Here is a 21,877-nt window from a genome sequence, read left to right as displayed (position 1 = left end):
TAAAATATGTTCTTCATCATTCAGTGCTGTTTTGTTTTGTTTTGTTTAGCAAGGTATGGCACCATATGTATGCTTTTTGAGGAGTTGCTAATATTTAAGTACGAAAATAATCAGTGTTGCATGTTGTAGCATTGCACATCTTAGGTTTGCTGTTAAGTTCATTATGTTTTAGACCCCAAAAGAGGACAGCTTGTAAGTGAGCAATCCAAGGAAGCTACTGCTCATTCATAGTATTTCATGCAGTATCTCCTGTGTATGCAAATATTTCTCATGCATATGCATCAGGGATATCCTGAAAACCCGAGTGGCGGGGGGGGCCTTAGGACCGGTTTGAGCACCCCCGCTGTAGATTAATCAGCAAAGTCTGCTCAGTGAAAATTTTCAGTAAGAAGCAGGTCTAATATTAACATTCTTCTCCACTCTTACTCTTCCATTTTATTTACTTTTTTATAAAGTCCCACAGATGTTCAGTTATTGTGTTTTATAGCCCCTCTTTATGACACACAGCGTTATAGATTTGTTTAGTGTGCAAGATTGATACCATTCATCTGGTGTTGTATCTTTGTTTTCAGTGCATGCACATGTGATAATCCTTGGGTAAAACTGGGTACAGCCATGCTATGCAGCTGCAAAAGTGAACAAAAGGAGAATGTGGGAAACGAAGTTCTGAAAATCTGCCGCTCTTTATATTCCACTAAACATATGCTCTCTGTAGAGGTAAGTTGTGGTTTCAAGATCATTTCACCATGGGCACCTATGACCATGCGACTGGTTAAAAAAAAAAAAAAAGTTCCATCACAGGAGCAGCTTTTTAAATTTTGTTTATTTTTTATTTATATTCTGCTTTTCAGCCACTTAAAATCGGATTACATACAGGTACTGTAGCTATCTCCATGTTCACAGAGGACTTACAGTCTAACCCTAGATTCATCATGTGTTGCGAAACAAAAGGGGTGGGGGGCGATAGTGGACAGCTCGCCGCATCACGGCGGTGCGGTTTCGCCCGCCAAAGTGCAGCCCGCCATAGCACCACGGGAAAAGGTGTAGTTATTTCCCGTGGTACTGCCGGCAACATTGTGAAAAACATTTATCGACTGCAGGGCTGCCGGGAGATAACTCCGCCCAAATCCCGCCCACACTCCTCCCCTTCCCCTAATTTTAATAATAGCATTGCAAAACCAGCACATCGCACAATAAAAATGACCCTGCAAGTTTGAAGCAATAGAGAATGAAGTGACTTGCCCAAGGTCACAAGGAGTGGCAATGGGTTTTAAACTGGCTTTCCTGGTTTGTAACCTGCTGCTCTAACCACTGCTTCACTCAAGAATCATTACTAATTAAGTGGTGAGAATGTCTGAGTTTCAAAATGTTAATCAAATGATTTTAAATATATTCCTAAGCAATTTTGTAAATTATTTTTTTACTTCCAAAAATGAATCATATCACTGCAGCATTTTGAAATCTTAGTGTATGTTTCTACATCCAGGGCAAGTATTTAAAATCTGGCACCTGGGCTATATGAAAATAATAATAGAGTAATAAGAATAATGCTGTAACAAGTAAAGAAGTCTCAAAGGACCCCTAGAACAAGTCCAGATACTCACACACACTAAGAAAAATTAAAGTAAAATGAATCTGCCATAATTTCCTGAGAAGCTTAAATCAAACTCACATTTTTAACATCTATAACGATTTTTTGTGGATTCTAAAATTAAGTATGGATTGGACCTTATATCTTGTATTTCACCAAGTATAAATCTGAATATATTTCAATTTATAAATATATTTCATCAATCCAGTAAAATATACCAAAGTTCAGAATCCCTTAAGCATATCAAAACCATCCAAAATAATGAAGCCTTATAATGACTAGAAGAGTATCCATACAGAAATACCTAGTTTGGCTATATTTCAACCAAAATAATCTGTCACAAGGGGACGTTGCAGCAATTTCTATTGACATATAGTTAAATTTTAAAACGCCGGCGCACATAAAAACCTGGAGATACGCTCATGGCCGTGCCCGTGCCGTGGGGATTTTTAAAGGGCCTCTGCTTCACGCATATCTCCTGGTACACACAAAAGGCCCACTTGATTCAAAAGAGGCAGGGTCTGGGCAGGCTGTGGGCAGACCAAGACAGCACATGCCGGCAGCTGGTTGGTCCGCGCAACTTACTACTGCTTGGGAGAGCAAGTAAGTATATAAAAAAAAAAAGCTAGCTAGAGGGGAAAAGGGAGGCAGGGTAGGTAGAGGGTTAAGGAAGTTCCCTCCCAGTCCGCTCCTTTATCGTAGTGGACTTAGAAGGAGCTGGTGAAGGCCCTATCACGTCACCGTGCACTTCTAAGAAAATTCCTCCCCCCCCCCCCCCCCCCTTGCGCGCGTGAATCGGAACCCGCGTGAACATGTTATAAAATCGGCGCATCCACCGGAAACCACACACACATGGACACCCACACGCCAGTTTAAAAATCTACCTTTTAAAGAAGTGTAGAATAGAAAGTAAAGCCTAAGAATGAAGTGTGCTGCCACATTCCCATCTAGTATGCAGCTCTAGAAATGTCTCTTTTAGATTTGCTTTCACCCTCTCTTCTTCTCTCCATCACCATTAAGAAACCCCTTCCTTTTATTAAGAAGAAGAATTGTGTACATATTATATAAGGTAATTCTCATAATTATAATATTCCTGCCGGAAACAGCTTGCTAGCTCTCTGAGAACAAGCAGGATGGTAGTCCTCACACATGAGTGATAACAGATGGAGCGGAAAACTTATGTCAAAGTTTCTAGAAGCTTTGACTAGGCACACTGAGCATGCCCAGCATGCCCTGTACTATGCGTCCACGCAGGGTCCCTCTTCAGTCTTTTTCCTGTGGAGCTGTGAGCCTTGCAGTTTGATAAAGCTGTAAAAACTTGGCTTTTGCCTTGTGGATATTGTTTTTCGCAATTTTTTCTTCAAGTCCATTGTCGGGTACCTCTCGGTGCCTTCCCAAAGTTTCCCCAGTCAGGATGTCTGGCATTTTGGGTAAGTTTCTTATCACATTTTGTTCCCCCAGAGATGGCAGTGCCTTGGTGCCTGCCCACCATTGATGTCTACTGCTGTCGTTCCATCTTTTTCCCCTTGGTTTTGCCCTGTCATGGACATATCCAGTTTCTGTCAATGCCCCAGAGCCCAAGGACCATATCGATCACCGATCCTCATGATATTTGCATCCTCTACCTGGGAGAATCACATGACTTCTCGGGTTGCCGCTTGTGCACCCAGATGACTCTGAAGGGACGTCAGCTTCAACTTGACAAGATGGATCAGCTCTTCGAGTCAAGGAAGTCTGAGCCATCAGCATCGAAGGATCTTGGAGCCACCCTGATGGATACCATGCCATCAACATTGGTGGGACCATCAGTTCCATGGAGGTTGCCTGTGGATAGGGGTGCCGGAGACCAATTGCTGTCGATCTCCTCCGGTCTGAGGATGCCAGGTTCATTGGCCTCAGCACTGGAGAAGGACCAGGCCAAGCATCGAGGGAAGTCTAAGAAGCATTGGCACCAGTCCCGATCAGTTCATGGTGCTGGGCACGTGGATGCACCTGCTTTTGCGGCAGTGCCCCCAAAGCGTCCCTGTAGCAAGGAGTGCCCCTCCTCCATCAATACCCGGGGTGCACAGCAGGCTCCACTGATCCTGGTGCCAGTCACCAATCTCCCTCATGGGTCCGAGGAAGATCTGGCCACCCCTCCTTCCTCCCAGTTGGTGTTGACATCAGCAACATTAAAAGAGGAGCTGGAGTGTCAAGTGGAGAAGCTCAGTACATGGGCGCTTACCAATCAAGCTGGTGTCAGTTCCTGGGACAGCACCGGTGCCCACCAGAGCACTGAGACCTCTTCCTACCAATATGGTGGTTGTCACCAGTTCCTTCAAGGAGGAATCTCCACTGTGGCCAGCAGAAATGCCAAGGCCTGTAATCCCCCATCCAGTTCCATCGGTACCTGCACTTCTGGACATAGGCCGAACAACTATGGCCCCATTCTCTGTGACATACAGTAAGGATGAGGGTCCCTATGACCAAATGGAGTCCTCCTCCAAGGGCTCGGATGGTCTCTTGTCAGACCCTTCTTCTCCAGATGAGCGAAGGAAGTTTCCACCTGAGGACTTAACCTTCGCTGGTTTTGGGAGGGTGATCACTGAGGAGGATGCCAGGCACAAAACGCTTGAGATCCTTCAGTTCATGGAGCCTCCTAAGGAGTTCGTGATGGTCCCGGTACATGAGATCCTTAAGGAGCTGCTGCTAAGGATTTGGGAACATCCCCTCACAGTGCATCCATTAATAAGAAGGCAGATAGGGTGTGCCTCATACAGAAGGCTGCCAGATTTGATAAGTATCAGCTGCCTCACCAGTCGGTAGTGGTCAAATCCGTCCTCAAGAAGGCCATGTGCTCTCAGACCCATTCCTCGGTGTCCCCAAAGAATGACCACAGAACGATGGATGCTCTGGGGAGGAAGTATTCCAAGGTGCCATTTTTATTGCCTGCATCACTGCCTACCAGCTGTACATGAGCCAGTACTCACAGGACATCTGGAAGCAGGTGCAGGAGATGGCTGAGCAGCTGCCTGAACAGCAGCAAGACACCCTTATGTTGCAGGTGCACAAGGGGCTGGGGTGCGGGAAACATGAGGTCCATGCAACCTACAATATTTTCGAGACCGCATTGAGGGTCTCTGCAGCGGGAATCGGCACCTGCAGAATGGCATGGCTGCAGGCCTCGGATATCTGACTGAAGGTACAGGAACAACTCACTGACATGCTGTGTACTGGAGAGAATCATTTCGGAGATAGGGTGAGGGATGTTGTGCCCCAACTCCGGGACCATCATGAAACACTCCAGCAGCTCTTCACCAGTACTACAGATCCATCCTCCTTCTCCAGGAGGCCATCGAGACCGGGGCCAAGGAAGTCTTTAAGAACATATGGTATGCCATACAGTTTCAGACCAAGGGTCCATCAAGCCCAGTATCCTGTTTCCAACAGTGGCCAATCCAAGTCACAAGTACCTGGAAAGTACACAAACATTAAATAAATCTCAAGCTACTATTGCTTATTATTTAATAGCAGTTTTTGCCAAAGGAAGTACTATCCTCCGCTTCCTCAAGCCCATCAAAACCATCAGAGCTCATGTGGCTGTCCCAGGCAACAAAGTGCTCCCAAACTCCAGTCAGCTCCTCAAGTCAACTCCGGGGATGGGTTTTGATTGGGCCGAAGGGAGTGTAAGCCAGTCGCCCATACCCAAAACAATGGACCCTCCAGTCGGGGACAGTCTGCAGTTCTTTGCGAACCAGTGGCCCAGTGTAACCTCAGACCAGTGGGTTTTGTCCATCGTCTACTAGGGTACCAATTAAATCTACTGGATGTCCCACCACATTGCCCCCATACCCATCTTAGGGGCCGGTAGTGCATCAGGAAGTACTGCAAATGGAGATCTTCTCCTTAATGGCCAGAATGGTCGAGCCTATACCACCAGGACAAAGAGGGCAGGGATTCTACTCCAGATACTTCCTGATTCCAAAAAGAACAGGAGGACTCCATCCAATCCTAGACGTGAGGGGCTTGGAACAAGTTTCTAAAAACAAGAAATGTTTTTTGTAAAAAGGGGACATGCTATGCTCCCTCAGCCTAAAGGATGCATACACCCATATCGAGATCTTCCCCGGTCACAGGAAGTATCTCCAATTTGTGGTGGAAAACAGCACTTCCAATACTGGGTGTTGCATTCGGGCTTGTATCCGCCCCACGGGTCTTAACAAAATGCCTGACCATGGTGGTGGTGCACCTCCGCAGTCTGGGAATGTAAGTTTTCCCATATCTGGACGATTGACTGGTCAAGAGCACACCTCAGCAGGGGCCACCAGGTCTATGCGTTTGACCATTCAAGTTTCATCCTTAACTACCCAAAGGCCCAGTCTCAGGACAAGGCCTTTCGGCCATGCCAGAGGGCCATCCCCTTGGTGAGCATTGCGGCAGAATTTCAACAGAGCCAGTAGGTATCAGCCTGGCACATATTGAGGCTGTTGGGCCATATGACCATGACTGTCCACATCACTCCCTTGGCACGCTTACACATGCACAAAGCCCAATGGACCCTGAGGTAACAGTGGTGCCAAGCCACTCAGAGCTTCCAGGATTGCATCTGAGTCACTCTGTCTCTTAGGGACTCTTTGTCCTGGTGGCGGGTGCTTTCTGTTCTGGAATGGGGGACTTCTGGGTTGGGGAGCTTATGTGGATGGGCTTCCCACCCATGGGCTATGGTCTGCTCAGGAACATTCTTGTCAAATTAACTTCTTGGAGCTCCGGGTGACCAGGTACAATACTATGGTCTTTCAGAGATCAGCTTTCCAACAAATTTGTCCTGATCTAGACCAACAACCAAGTAGCCATCTGGTATATCAAAAAGCATGGAGTCATGAGATCGTACCTCCTGTATCAGGAAGTGGTCCAGAACTGGTTGTGGGCCCTATCCCATGGGATGGTGCCCTGGGCCATGTAACTGGCCAGTATGGATAACATGGTTATGGACAGGCTGAGTCGAGCCTTCAGACCCCATGATTGGTCCCTGGACCGGGGGTAGCGAATCAGATATTCTGCCTCTGGGTGAGCCAAGATGTGGATCTGTTCTCACCACCTGCAACAGGAATGTTCCTCAGTTCTGCTCGCTGACCAGGTCATATGGCAAACCAGCCTCAAGCACCCTGGCCCATCACTGGGGCAAGGGTCTTCTGTACGCATATGCTCCGATTCCCTTAGTGGTGAAGGCTCTCTTAAAGCTTCGCGAAGACAGAGGGACTATGATCCTTATAGCCCCTCATTGGCCAAGACATGGCTGGTTTCCCCTCCTACAGGCATTGTCCATCTGGAAACTGATCAGCCTGGGGACTTCCCCAGATCTCATCATGCAAGATCAGGGCAGGCTGTGACATTCCAACCTCCAGGCTCTGTCACTCACAGCCTGGATGTTGAAAGGAAAATTCTGCAGCTGCTTGATCTTTCTGAGGATGTGTCTTGGGTCCTGGTGGTTTCTATAAAGCCTTCCACTAGAAGGTCCTACGGACTGAAGTAGAGGAGGTTTGTTTGTGTGGTGTGAGCAGAAGGCCCTAGATCCATTCTCTTGCCCCACACAAAAACTGCTTGATTACCTTCTATACTTTTCGGAGACTGGCTTAAAGTGAGCTCCAGGCCTTAGTGACCTATCCACCTTACACTAAGTTTTATCATGACAGGGTGGTATTGCGTATGCACCCTAAGTTTCTGCCTAAGGTCGTGATGGATTTCCATCTTAACCAGTCAGTCGTCCTGACAATTTTCTTTCCCAGGCCCCATTCGCACCAAGGTGAATGAGTACTGCACAGTTTGGACTGCAAGTGAGCCTTAGCCTTCTACCTGAAGTGGCAGAAGCCCATAGGCAGTCCACCCAACTTTTTGTTTCTTTTGATAAGAATAGGTTAGACATTGACGTTGCCAAACAGCCCCTATCCAATGGCTGGCAGGTTGCATCTCTTTCTGTTATAAGCCATGGAAATTCTAACGAGAGGAGTTGATTTGTACACTGCAGTCTCTGAATGTGTCTGTAACAACACCCCCCTGACCCACCTCCTGAAAACTCACCTCGAATCATAGTGCCCTCTTACATTGGTCCATATCTTGAATGTTAGGCTGAGCCTTGTAAAGAGTCTCTCAGATATGCATGTAAAACTGCACACATATGCTCATGAAGAGTATTTTTATAACATATGCGTATACTTTATAAAATAGCACATATCTTTACATGCATTTATGGGCGCACACACAGCCCTTTTAAAATCTACCCAAATAGAATGTTTACCTCCAAAAAAGCTGATTACAATTTAATCTTCTGGAGTACACATATTGTAGCAAGTAGCCCTTTAAATCTAGCCACATAACTACAGGTTCTTGTGGCCTGGTTTGGCTTCTGTTGGAAACAGGATGCTGGGCTTGATGGACCCTTGGCGTGACCCAGCATGGCAATTTCTTATGTTCCAAAAAACTGATCACACTGTAATCTTCTGGAGTGTACACATTACTAATTTTGGGATAGAGAGGAGGTTTCAGAGCTTTTATATTATTTGTTGTGACAGTACCAAATTCACCTCACTCATCATTAAAAAAGCCCATGTTTTGGATCCTGAAAGTTTTTATAGTCTCTTTACAGTTATTTAGTTCTTTTTTTTTTTACAATGTTGCTGCTTCATTTATGATTGTTTTCATGTAAATTTTTTTTACAGGATTTACAATCTATATAATCTAAGACATGAATTTATTTATTCATATTTGATTTCATGCCTAACAATTCAAAGAACTTCTAGGCAAATAATACCGAAAAGGGACCACCTATTTGTTTACAAGGTGGTGCAGATAAGTGGTAGGCAAAATGGCTGCAAGCAGGTAGTTGGCTCTCTTACTCTTGGTGGTTGATACTACTGTCCTCATTATTATTCATTTTAACCAGCTTCAGTTTTATCTACTTTTCTTTGGTGTTGCTTGTGTGGGTTGCCAAAGCGCAAGAATGCCCCCATGGTGCTTCCTTTCTGAGAACACCATCAAGGGACCCATAGACAGATTCGCTATTTATTTATTTGCAGAACACTTGATTATATGCCCTTAGCCTTATATCAAAGCGCAGTCAAAAATAAAAAGCAGACACATGAAAGCAATATAACATTAACAATTCATACCTTATTCAGCATCCCCCTCCCCTATCATTTCAAATACCTCATAAAACAGAAAAAAGCCATTTTTTGGAAAACTTTTTGAAACTTCACACAGTTCACCTCAGCTCTCATTTCCAATGGTAGCTCATTCTACAGCACAGGTCCATAATAACTAAAGGCCGCATGCTGCATAGTCAGTTTTTCATCTATGATGATGGCTTCAGCAGGCAAGGGGATGAGGGGAAAGAGGAGTTGAAGATGTTTCCTTTATGGCAAAGGCTGATGTAGATGTGTCAGCAGGCGTAATCTTTGCTGTGATTTCATCCACTCTTGTGGCTGCAGGAGATACTGCAAGAGCTAGATATCCTGAAATTCTGAGCAGGCTAAGATTAAGGGGCTCCCCTCCCACTAAGGCCCTCTGTGTGGCTGGTATTTCCCCACATGGTGTCCACAGCAGCAAGAGAGTTACTGGACCTCGTGTCCTGAAATCCTTGCTGGCTATGGAGCTCACAATAATCACTGTGTCAGAGCTGATCTCAGCAAAGGGAAGTGCTGCATCTCAGGTTTGTGTGACTGCGGCTGTTTGGAAATGATGTGGCAAGCTACTTTTCCATTTAGGAAAGATTTATTTCCAGATATCAAAAATTAAAAAACAGAAAGTGAGACAGTGGGCGGCAATTTATATACCCAGCACAGTGAAATAAAGGATATAACTCTTTCTGAGGGCAATTTGGAAAGTAAAATGGAAGAAACTGAACTATTTAAATCTATTGTAATTGAAAGGTAATTTGGTTACTACTAGATGGATGGAATTAATTTAGAATTGTATTCAAATGAAGAATATTCATTGTAACATAGTATATGACAGTGAATAAAAAACAAAATAGTCCATCCAGTCTGCACAGTTCAGATTCTTCTACCGATGGATGCTAATATAAATTTCTTTATGAAACCCAACACCAACTCTCTCCTTCCCCATGTCTTTACTTGACCTCTACCCTTTTCCTACCATTGCACTCCATATCTCTCCTAAGCAGGCCCAAAATCTGTCACATCCAATAGGAGGCATTGAAGACCTTGCTTTCTTCAACTTGAGCCCAATTTTCAAATACCCTAAGCATCTCATTTTTAGAATTAGGTGCCTAAACTTTTGAATTTAAAATTTTTCCTAGGCTCAGCACCTAAATATAGGTTCCTTAAGTTATAAGACACCACAAAAGCGAGCGAGTGCAAGGCCGTAGCAGAAATTTAGCAGCTCAGTGCTGATTTATAGCACTTGGCACATGAATAAAGCACCTAAGTGTAGGAGAATCAATTAATTTAAAAGCCTCAAATTTATGGACTTTAAGCCTAGTTAGACACCCATATACAGCTGTTTTAAGACACCTTATTTTGGTACCTATATTTAGCTGTTTAAGGCTCCTTACACAGCTGAATATAGGTTCCTAATTAAGGTGCCTTAGATCAGGTGTTCAGCCCTCTTTGAATAATGGACTCTTTCCTTCTATGCAAAAAGTCTTTTTTTAATTGGCCATCTTTCACATTTTTTCTCAACAATGTTTAAATTATATACAAATACACAATTTACCAAGTACAATAATTAACTATGAAATGTCATTTTGTTTTGAATTGGGATACAGTGCAACCATGCTTTTTATATTTTCTTGTGAGTACTTGAGCCTATCTATGCCAGAAATGCCCTCAGCATCAGCAGTTTGTCTTGCTCTTAATTACACAAAGATACTTGTGGTAATAGACAAAAAAATGGGTTGAATTAGCTCAAGTCTGAAACTCCTAAGCATTAGTGCCAGTTGTCAGGGCTTCTAAGAATTTAAGTGAATGCTGTCTTTGTCAGTTAGGGGACACCAGCAGTTGCAGACTTTCAAAACATATACACTTTTTGTAGCTGGTGTGTGGTTGGCCACATATGCAGGTCTTTTAAAGGACATCACTGCTTCCAGGAATCATATCAAAATCATCTTTAGTTTTAATTTGACAACTTTGAGGGATCAACATTTTGACTGTTTCTCTTTCTACACCAAACTTACCCCTCCCTCCTGGGAGGGGCTGGATTAGGGAGTATAGTGCCTCCCCTTTCCCCTGTTCTGTATGCTCCTGTCTCACTTTCTCCTCTTGTTCCCTGAAGGTTGATTGTGAGGGGGTGGGGGGGGGCTGACACAGGAAACAAAGAGAGAAAGAGCTGAAACTGAAGACAGGCACCCTGTAGCTTTATTCAGATGATTAAATTAGTGGGTGGAGATCTTCATGTTTGCTTATGGGTGATGACATCCAATGGTACAATTCCGGAGCAGTTCTCCTAGAGCTCAGAAAATTAAAAACTTTTTAAGCATGCATGAAAATTCCCGCTTATTAGCCTCATGTGCACACAATTCTCCTCGGTCTTTCTTCCACTAGCATGGCAGGACATATGATTGGCTCTCCCTCCCTCGGCCCACAATTTTACTGTAAGCATTTTGGGCCGGATTTTAAAAAGGTTACGTGCGCCGGGCCTAAAGCCCCGGGACGTGTGTAAGTCCCAGGGCTTGCAAAAAGGGGAGGGGTCGGGCTGGGTCAGGCTCCCGGCACAGCGGCCATATTTGCTGCTGTGCTGGGGATTGCGCGTCGACCAACTGCCGGCGTGCGCAACTTGCGCTTGCCCAGAGGCAGGCGCAAAAGGTAAACAAAATTTTTGAGAGGGGTTAGAGTAGGGCTAAGGCGGGGAAGGTTAGGGGAAGGGGTGGGAAGATCAGGTGAAGGGGTGGGAAGATCAGGTTAGGGGGAAGGGAATGGGGAAAGGCAGTGCGGCTCGGCGCATGCACGATGTACAGTTGTGCACCCCCTTGCGTGAGCCAAACCCAGATTTTATAAGTTGCGAGTGCCTGTGCGCGCAAGTTATAAAATCGGGTGTACATGTGCACCCGCCGGGTAGCGAGTGCACATGTACGCCCGCGCGCAACCTTTCAAAATGTACCTCATAGTGTTTTTGCAATGTTTTTCAGGTAGTTAATTTATGTTACTACTAGTACTTGTTTTATTTTCTTTTGTTGAGTTTTCTTTAAAAAAAAAATCTTTAATTTCTAGCTTGAAGATTTCTGGAAAAAGATTTCTAGCTTGAAGATTTCTGGAAAAAGATTTCTAGAAAAAGATGGCATCAGTGGTTATCCACAAGTTATGCCTCATATATTTGGGCATAAATACGCTACTTCAAATTGTGAAGCCTGTGCGAAGATGTCACCCAGATCCTTAAGGTGCAGGCAATTTAAACTTTCTCTGAGGCCTCATCACCTGAGGAAAGAGCAGTTTTAACCCAAAAAAGACCAGATACTTATCCAGAAACAGAAAGCAGCGAATCATACTTGATTTTAATTTAAAAAAAACTAACACATTCATTCCCATTTAAAGTCAACCAGATCTGTCAGTAGACTATTCTAGGGTATTCAAATTCATCAAAATACCAAAACAGCCATCTATAGTGCAAATGCATAAGACTTTAAGGGTTCTATAAGCAAAACTTTGGACTATGCCCCTTTGGGTATCATCAATAGGAAGAAAACTTGACCTTAAATATAAGGTAAAGAATTGCCCAGGTCACAACAGGCTACAACTGCCACATAATTCTGAAGTCAAGGAATCAGCTTTGAGGAAAGCAAAGAAATAAAAAAGTATTCTCATACTCCTCCAGGGAAGGAATGTAAATTATTAGATCTGTGCATGAAAAATTAGCAGATGTATCCTGTAAAGGAGATGATCTATTTGGGGATAAATTTAGAAACATGGTAAATACTAAAAAGGAACAATGTACAACATTGCATGCTCTTACTACAGCAACTGCTGAACCATCAATCTTCCAGAGAAGGTATCAGCAATACTACTATTCATGTAGATGATTTGCTCCTTACCACTATCAAAGACAGCATTACCAACTACAACAACAGGCAAAATCCTCACCATGTGCAAGACAGGCTTTAAACAGACAAGCTAACAGCCAGGTCAGAAATAAGTGCAGACTTTTTTTTGTATCGAACTCCTTCCAGTGAAAGGAAGGTTACAACATTTTTATTGTCAATGGTCCATGATTACCGCTGATGAAATGAGTACTCAGTACCATTTAAATTTGCAAAATCTACCATCCAGGTCTCCCCTTACATCTCATGTTTTCCTTGAAAGCAAATGCCTCTAATAAGACAGAAAATAACATCTCTTCTTTCTGCAGAGGAGATAGAGCTAGTACAGATTTTATTCCATATACTTCCAGATTCCCAAAAAGACCAGAAAATATCACCCAATTCTAGGTTTAAGGGACTTAAATTTTTACCTAACGTGGGAGAAATTCAAGATAAATGTGTTATCCACTATACTTATTCTTCTGGGCTTAACTGGTTAACCTCATTCGATCTCAGGGTTTGCTTAATGTATATGAACATTCCCATTCATCCTCATCTTAGGAAGTATCTCAGATTCATACTAGAAAATGATTATTAACAGTACAAAGTTCTTTACTTCAGTCTCTCAGCAGCTTTGAGAGGCTTTACCAAATGCCTACTGGTAGCATATCTGAGAAAGGAAAATGTGTTGGTGTTTCCATACTTAGACAATAGTTAATATTGACCAGATCTTTAAAAGAAGCCAAAAAGTCAATGATTCTTACTATTTGAGTCCTTATTTCTCTGGGATTTAACTTGAATTAAGAAAAATCTCACCTATCTCCTGTCTGCCTCTTAGATTTTATAGGAACTCATCTGAACACTGAAGAAGGCAAATCCTAACTTCTGATGCAGCAGGCATTCAGTCTTAGAACACTGATAGGATACATTCTCAGCATTGCATTAGTGCCAGAGAGAAGATTCATGAAACTATTGGGGGATATGGCAGCTACTGTTCTTATAACCCTGTTTGCACAGTTACACACGAGATTCCCCCAATGGAATCTAAAGAGGCCTTGGAATCAGCATTTTCAATCACTCTCACCAAATACCAATAACTCTCCAATGCCGTGAATCTCTGAAATGGTAGAATCAATCATCCAGCCTTTTACAGGGTCAGTTGTTTCACTCTCTTCAAGTACAATTAACATTAACAACAGGTGTATCTCCACAAAGATGGGAAAACATCTAGCTCACAAGGAATATGGAACACACAGGAACAAAGGTTTTATATAAACATACTAGAAATTAAGGCTATTTTCAAAGCACTGATTGCCTTCGAAAAGTTCTCCATGTGCAAACAGACAGTATTGTAGCCATATTGCAGGAGGATGTGGTTAAGGCAGTTAGTGTAATTAGGTTTAAAAAAGGTTTGGACAAGTTCCTGGAGGAGAAGTCCTTAAACTGCTTTAACCAAGCTGATTTAGGAAATAGCTGCTACTTATTACTAGTATTTGTAGCATGAGATTTATTTACTGTTTGAGTACTTACCATGTACTTGTATCCTGGACTGGCCACTGTTGGAAACAGGGTACTGGGCTTGATGGACCCTTGTCTGACCCAGTATGGAAGTTTCTTATGTTCTTATTAGGAGGTATGAGATCTCAACTGCTATGTCAAGAAGCCATCAAGATATTACCTTGGGCAGTACAGAGAAAAATGTTGCTCAATGCCACATGCATTCCAGGAAAATATAATATCATAGCAGACACCCTAAGCCACCATCTTCAAATACACAAGAGGACTCTTCATGAAGATATTCCAAAAATAGATAGAAGGAGTAATTTTAGTAGATCTGGATTTACTGACCTGAGCAAGCTTTGAGAGCAGTTAATCAATGCTTATTAGACCTTCCCTCAGCTCATATCATTTATCTGGTTGAATCAAAAGAACACTTGGTTGCTGTGGCTGGTTCCCTTTCGTGGAACCATCTTCCTTAGATGCTGTGGAAAGAGGCCTGTTTTAAGACTTTTAAGTAAGAACTGAAGACTTGTTTTATTTATGCAAGACTTTAAATGAATGTAAATTCTAGTGTTTTTAAGTCATATCACAGAATTTAATTTATTTTTTATTTTCTTTGTTTGTTTTAGTTATGGATGTTTGTCTAGAAGCTACCAAGAAATTTGGATGGTGTGGCCTAAAAATGTTTTGCTAAATAATTAATAAATGTTAAAAACTTTGAATTGGCTATGCCAACCATGGTTCCTGTGGCTATAAGACTGTCAGTAGATCTTCCTAGTCTTCTTCCAATATTTCCATTTCCTACTGACTCAGAATTATGGAACTCTTCACCCAAATTTTCCCTCTTTAGAACTAACAGCATGAAGGTTAAGTGCAAAATGTTAGATACCTTACTTTTTTCCACAGAAATTTAAAGCAGTTTTACTAGCTGCGAGGAAGCCATCTGTATGAAGTTCCTATATTTTCAATTCAAACATTTTTTTCTATAATGTGCATTTAGAAACAGACACTTTTTTATGTGATGTAGACAAATTACTGCAATGTTTTCTTCACTTTTCAAATGCAGAATTGAAAACTCATTCCATAATGCTACATCTACTGTTGAGGCTTATCAACCACCTTCCTAGCTTCTGTTAATCACTAGATTTATGAAAAGGTCTGTTCCACTTCGACCACTAGAAAAGAACTTCCCAAAACAATGTGATCGTAATCTAGTTTTATCAAGGCTTAATGGTCTCTCCATTTGAATCCATGGCAACAAATGATAGGAGATTCCTTTCTTGGAAAATGCTGTTTCTCATAGCTATTATTTCAGCTCACAGAATAAGTGAACTACAAGCTTTAGTACTGGACCAACCCTATACTCAAATTTTCATCAGCAGAACTAATCCAAAATGTATACCAAAACTGATTTCACCATTTCATTTGAATCAACCTATAGCCCTCCCAACTTTCTTTCCAAAACCTCATGCTAATAAGGCAAAACAAACATTCCAATCATTAGACTGCAGAAAAGCTCTTTTTTTGTTTAGAAAAAAAACTGCTCAGAAAACATTCTCAACTTTTTCTATCTTACGATTCTAGTAGGCAAGGCTGTTGTCAGACTGAATTGCTTTCTGTTACAAAGAAGCAGGCTACCTATTGGATGGAAAAATAAAAGCATACCAGTTGAGAGCTACCAACTACAATAGCTTTTCAGCATTCAGCTTCCATACAAGACATTTGCAACCCTGGTCTCCATTCACACATTTCTAAAACACTGTTATTTAGATCAAAAACCTTGGTCAAGCAGTTCTAAATAACTTTCAACCACCTTCATTTGTTTTTCTGATTCATTAATTCACCAAAAGGAATCACAGAAACAATCCTTACAGGTGAATTTTCAAAGAAGTTACATACATAAATGTAACATACTATTGTAGCAATTTTCAAAGCCCACTTATGGGCTAATGGCGCACAACTCGTATTTTAAAAGCAGCAAAGTATGTCAGATATGCATGTGGACAAGAAACAGAACATGCATAAAAAATGAGCGTGTTGGGCGTTGCGGGGCAGAACCAACATTTACAAACATATAGGGTCATTTATCAAAATGCGCTAAGGCGTTTTCACATGCGTTAAGGGCTTAACGCATGTGAAAAGCGCCGTTAACGCATGCGATAAGCCCTTAACGCATGCGAAAATGCCTTTAACGCATGCGATCACAAATCCAATCTGGTGCGATGCAAATCCAAAAAAGAGGAGGGGTTAGGGGCAGGAATGGGCTGGGTTTACCATTTTGAGAAGTCCTATCGCATGACTTTAATGCTGATTTTAGCAACACCTTTTTCAGTAGTGTTAAGGCATCTGATAGGTTGCATTAAGGCTTGATCGCATTTTGTGATGTGTTCTCAAAGGCCTGTGTTACTAGTTTTGAAGTTCCCGGAGCACCAGCCTAGCTATCCAGGCTGTCTAAGAGAGAGAGAGAGAGACTAGCCATAATGCCCTCACACTAGATAGGTATTTATATTTCTATGGGAGGCCCACCTAGTAACTCGAGGTGAGGTTTAGGTATTAGTGTAGAGGGGTTATGGGCTACTTTGACATTCAAAGTGAGACGTACGAACAGAACAGTGCTCTCTTGTGAACATTTGATGACCCTCGGAGTGAGAAACTCACCCAAAGATGAGATTTGTGCAATGTTCTCTCAACCTAGCCTGATGTTACCCAGGTAGAGAGTCCCTCAAGCTAGGTTGAGAGAACATTGCACAAATCTCATCTTTGGGTGAGTTTCCTCACTCCAAAGGTCAACAAATGTTCACAAGAGAGCACTGTTCTGTTTGTACGTCTCACATTAAATGTGTGGCCCCTAACCCCCTACACTAATACCTAAACCTCACCTCGAGTTACTAGGTGGGCCTCCCATAGAGTTATAAATACCTAACTAGGGTGAGGGCATTATGGCTAGGCTCAGGCTCACTCTCTCTCTCTCTCTCTCTCTCTCTCTCCTTCCTTCCTTCCTCAGTGGCCTTGGTAGTAAACATGGTCCCCCCAGTGGTTGTATATAGGAAATACCACATTCTAGCACTTATCTCAAAGTGCGAAAAAGTTATCGCAATTTGTGGTAACTTAGCTCTTCACATAGGTATTAGCGCAAATTGCGATAAACTGCCTATTATCATAAAACATACCCCTTTTTCTCTCGCATGCGGTATTTAGTGCATTTTGATAAATCCAGGCCATAAGTAGCTATTTTAAAACCTGCCAAAGTGAGATGCGTAAGTCTATTACTTGCATATATTTGCTGCTGCTCAATATCAGATATAAGTGATTGTAATCATCATAGAACTGAAAAAATGACTGAGTGAGGAGTCTGGGTAACATTGGGGGACTGTAGGCTGAAGAACCAGAAGAGTGTTTCCAAGCTGTAGATAGACTAGGCAAACTGGAAGACCAAAAGGTAAAACTGCTAATTTCCTGTTACAAAATTTGAGGTAGTATGCGCATAAAAGCTGACATTTGCTGAGATTGCTATGAAAGTTAAACCTTTTTCTGTAAATGATTAAAATTAGGAGCACAAATATGTGGGTAGAGCTGAATTGTGCCACTTATCCAGATACATTTTGAGTTCTGCAAGTTAGTCAGAAAAACATAGAAATGACGGCAGAAAAGGACCAAATGGTCCATCTAGTCTGCCCAGCAAGCTTATGGTAGTATTTTAAAAACATGGGAGTAATCTGCATGGCACAGCAAATAAATAAATAAAATAAATTGATTATCAATTTCCCAGACCGTAAACGTCAGGGCTCTCATTGTTTGCTGTTGGAATCCAATCCCCATTACCCCTTACCGTTGAAGCAGAGAGCAATGTTGGAATTGCATCAAAGTATCAAGATTATTGGTTAAGGGTAGTAACTGGCACATCAGCAAGTTACCCCCATGCTACCCGCTAATTATCCATCTAAATAAGCTAGGTGGATTAGTGTTTTTATGGTACTTATCCGTCTATGTTCAGTATTACATGCCATGTATTTTTTAGATATGTGAATATGTTGTTGGGTTGATTTGCACGTATTGTATATCTTATGCCCGCAAGTGCGCACAATATAAAATATATGTGCATGCGTGCACACACAATTCACATATTTGCATATATGGGCACGAGCACTTCTTTTAAAGCTACACTCCCTAAGTGCATTTACGTGTGTAAAATCTATTGATAATTCAATGGCATTTATTGTAGCAATTTTCAAAAGCCCACTTTCATAGGTAAAGTGCATTTAGAGGTAGCTTTAAGGGTAGATTTAGGCGCACACATGTAAAATCTGGAGGCCACTCGTGCAAGGGGAGGGACTTATGCAATTTTTGCAGGGCGATGCATCCCAGCCTTCCCCAGTTCCCTCCCAGTCCGCTCCAATTAAGAAGCGGACTGGGAGAGAACTTCCCTACCTTACCTCCCTTCCCCTTCCTCTCCCTTCTCCGCCCCCTATCCTGTCTAACCCCCAATTTTTTTTTTAACCTTTTGCTCCTCATCAGGAGTGTAGAGGCAAGTTGCTCGTGCCGGCGAGCGCTTCCCTGGCACAGCGGCAAATGACCACTGTACTGGCCCCTCCCCGCCCCCCAGAGCGCCCCTTTCCTTGGGCCCGGCACTTCTGCGCATAATGGGGTTACGCGCGTGGCTGGGCCCCTTTCAAAATGCGCACAACATGCGCAAGGCCCAGCCACACGCTTAACCCATTTAAAATTTACCTTTTAATGTGTACAACCCAGTTTTAAGTGCGTAAATACTTTTGAAAATCAGGCGCTTAGGTTGGGAGGCCCTACTTGTGTGTCTGAAACTGTTCTGCTTGTCCATGGAGGAAGCAAAATTGTTTATCTCTATGGGTTCTCTGGGGACAGCAGGACATATCAGATACATAATCCCACTCACCTCACTGTTGAGTTGAATTTTAGCTAGGAAGGGACTGGTACGTGCAGTGCCAATGAGCAGAAATGTCCATGCATGCTCACAGTTCTTACTTTCTGAGAGGGCTGCTCTGGGCTGGGGTCGTTGGTTGATGTCACCTATCTGTATGTCTGATATGTCCTGCAGTCCTTAGAGAGCCCTAGTTAGAATTTAAGCAACTTAACTTTATTCCATGGGCTGCAGAAATGTAGAAGTTTGGGGGCATTGGTTTAACCACAGCCTCTCCATGTAAGTCACCTCAGCTATCTTGGAAAACTCATGCAATTACACTGCTGCTGTTTATGGTTGTTAATTTTCCACCTAATGTATTTTCATACATGGAACTGTTTAAAAATATTTAGTGTACTATCTGCATTTCTCTAAAGAAACTTTGCCTCCTCTTCTAAAGCATTCTATATTTCTTCTGATGATTTTTCTCCTCAACAAGTGTTATCCTTGATTTGGAAATTGGAAATATCTGTTTTGGAGACTGCTTTGACTGAGGGGACATTATTAGTTACACTGATATTGGAACAAATATGGTTATGCATATGGTTATGCATCTTTTCTTTTAGAATATTACCAAACCATTTATAGGTTGTTTTTCCTGCTGTCTCTCATATGACTCAGGTTAACAGGAAGAATTTTTTGGCCTTAAATCCTGAAATCTCCAAGCTAGGTGTTACTTTTGCTCTGAGATATTCTGCAAAATATTGTATTTCCTATAAAAATACTAGTTATATTTTCCGGGAACCACATAAGTTTGTCTGATTTTTTTTCTTTTGTTGAAGAGGAGCTTGTGGCCTCCTGAACTTCTTAAGTGCAATCAGTTCTGCCTCATCAGCGGGCTTAGAATAGTTTAATCATTCTGCCTGGGCGAATCTGTTATTGGGATAGGGTTGGTTTTTTTTTTCTTCTATTGTTTTTTCTGTTATTTTCCTTTAGGCATGGCTTGTATGTTTGCAGCTGTGCTGTTTTGCTTTGCCTTCTTAGAAGTTTTTTTTTTCTTTTTTATCTTGACTTATTTTAGTCTAGTTCCCTTCTTTTTTGGAGACTTCTATGACTATGTTCGTTTATATTTTTGTGGTTGTAATATTAAATGAAATAATATTAAATTGATGTAGCCATATGTAATATGTTCTTGTAATGTACACATTTGAAAATACAATAAATTGCACATTTAAAATAAATATTAAGTTGTCCCTTTGTACATGAAAAGAACAAATTGTCACCTTCATTAAAATCTAAGCACCCAAAAGGGAGGCTAGGGAGAGACAAAAGGAAAATAATAATCAAAAATGCAGATTTAAGAAGAAATATATACAGTATGTACAATAACCTCTGAGAAATAATTAAATGACAGCCACTAAGAGAGGATAATACTCAAGATAACCTGCAGAAGATTAAGAAACATATTCTTGGTCTGCTTCCTCATTCTATCTCTGGCTAAGAGTTGACAAAATAGTGGATAGATGAAATAGATCAAAGACAATATAACCCTTAGTTATATAGCACTTTGCATTTATAAAGATAACAAAGAAGCTTGTATATAAGAGATACATTTCATAAATGGTGCTTCGTGTACTAAAATGGCAAATAGTATGCATTACTTGTGATAGTGTATGAAGTGCCATTTGCAGAATTTATCTCCTGTAGGAATACAATTCTGCATGTAGTTTTCATGTGTAAAATGTATTCACATTAATAGTTACTGAGCTGCTGTGATGCAATGTGATTCATGGTTAAAATATGTGCACAATTGGATTCACAGAATTTTTTTCACAAAAAAAGATAACCATCTCAGTGAGGTTTAGTGAATTTTTGTGTGTAATTTTCTATGCTATTTTTTTCTACCTGGCTCATTTGTATTAGAATAAAATGGCATGCAAAATTCCTAGGTATTGTGCACAAAATTGTACACACAATTACAGAAGCCTCAAAAACTGAAAAAGACATCTTCTTTTTGTTTGAAAAATCTGGAGACATCAAGATATATACTAACATTACAATTACAATCAAGAACATTCCTCTTTATCTTTAAAAAACATTTCAATGTCCTGTCCATTTCCATCTCTAAGGCAAAATTTGACCACTAGCATGGCTTTAACCATCATAATATATGGGGAAGCAACAGATTTCTTCCGTGGTCAAGACCTAGGGTACATTCTAAAGTTGTGCTTTTAAAATTGGTGATCATGGTTTTGGCCACTTATATTTGAATCAAATGTTTTGTAAGTAAATCTAGTCCTGAACAGCCTGAAAGTTATGGGACACAAATGAGATGAATATGTTTTTAGCTTTAAACCATTTTTTCAAGTGATTCCAACTTTTTGTGTAACACGGTATTATTCTTAACTGATATCCCCCAACAAAGCTCGTTGACTCACCAGTTTATTTTCACAGGCTTCAGTCTTTTCAATACTCCCTTTAATTTTAGATTTATTAAATGATTTCTGAATTTCCAGTATCTTCATACTGACATTTTGTAAATCTGTCTGGGCCACCATTGTTCACATTTTACAGTGGTTAGCAAAAGCATGTCCATCTTGGGGATTTCAGGAAAAAAAAGCAATACATTCAGAGATGTCTTATCGCCCTGTAGGGTCCAGGTTCAGAGAGGTCTGTTGTTTAGCGGGAAGCCTTGTCCGCTGTGTGCCAGTCAGCTCCGGCATTTTCTGGGCCTAGAGTCTCCCCAGTTGAACACATTTTCCTGTTTTCTCTGCCACCATTGAGAGCAGCATCACTGCTTTCAGCTGTGAAAGCTGATTTATTTTACGAAGGAAGCATTTCAAGCACACCCCTGCCACCACTTTACATTTCCTCAGTCTCCACTGCAACTGGGAAAAGCCTCGCCAGC

General features: G+C 41.7%; 1 protein-coding gene across 1 annotated transcript in view; it reads left to right on the top strand.

Moving 5' to 3' along the window:
- Positions 1-21,877, top strand: part of NBAS (neuroblastoma amplified sequence) — a 1,239,997-nt gene that overhangs the window by 1,166,895 nt on the left and 51,225 nt on the right. The window contains exon 51 of the mRNA XM_029595926.1: positions 573-717. Within this exon, the coding sequence (XP_029451786.1) occupies positions 573-717 (145 nt within the window). The remainder of the gene's footprint in view (positions 1-572; positions 718-21,877) is intronic.

This window comes from Rhinatrema bivittatum, chromosome 3 (assembly GCF_901001135.1).
Source record: "Rhinatrema bivittatum chromosome 3, aRhiBiv1.1, whole genome shotgun sequence".
Taxonomy (NCBI): Eukaryota; Metazoa; Chordata; class Amphibia; order Gymnophiona; family Rhinatrematidae; genus Rhinatrema; species Rhinatrema bivittatum.
Note: the sequence above shows the minus strand (reverse complement) of the source record. Positions and strands in the feature narration are given on the sequence as shown.